At 59.6% G+C, this 552-nt stretch overlaps 1 protein-coding gene across 1 annotated transcript in view; it reads right to left on the reverse strand.

Annotated features, from left to right (window-relative positions):
- The window catches only part of EMH_0006770 (uncharacterized protein), a gene marked incomplete at both ends in the record, with an annotated part of 4,820 nt that overhangs the window by 3,256 nt on the left and 1,012 nt on the right, over window positions 1-552 (reverse strand). The window contains one exon of the mRNA XM_013497646.1: window positions 523-550. Coding sequence (XP_013353100.1) covers window positions 523-550 — 28 coding nt within the window. The remainder of the gene's footprint in view (window positions 1-522; window positions 551-552) is intronic.

Raw genomic sequence — 552 nt, forward strand, 5'->3', positions numbered from 1 at the left:
ATGCGTGGCCTCTGACGAGGTACCCTCCCCAGCTCACACCACCGTGAGGGGGCCCCTTAGTGCAAGAGGGAGGGGCCCCCAGGGTACAGGCGGGGGGGGCCCCCAGGGTACAGGAGAAGGGGGCCCCCAGGGTACAGGAGGAGGGGGCCCCCAGGGTACAGGTGGGGGGGGCCCCCAGGGTACAGCGGGGGGGGGCCCCTCTACTCCTCTGCGGCAGCTGCGTATAGGGGTGAGGGGGCCAGCAGCAAACCCCTTCTCTATTGCTGCTGCTGCGTCTCCTCCTCCTATTCTAGCCTGCGGTGTATCTGCTGCTGCTGCTGCTGCTGCTGCTGCTGCTGCTAGGACGGTGAGGCTGGCTGCTGTGTGGAGACAGCAGGCAACTGTCTCCTTTGTCTCTTCTGTCTCTTCTTTTTTTTCTTTTTTTTCTTTTTTCTTCTTTCTCTTCTTTCTCTTTTCTCTCTCTTCTTTCTCTGTCTCCTGTTCTTTGTGTCTGTCTCCTCTGTCTCCTGCTGTTGCTCCTACTGCTTCTGCTGCTGTTGCTGCAACTGGTTC

Source organism: Eimeria mitis, genomic scaffold, assembly GCF_000499745.2.
Source record: "Eimeria mitis Houghton genomic scaffold, Emh_scaff282, whole genome shotgun sequence".
In the NCBI taxonomy this organism is placed as follows: domain Eukaryota; phylum Apicomplexa; class Conoidasida; order Eucoccidiorida; family Eimeriidae; genus Eimeria; species Eimeria mitis.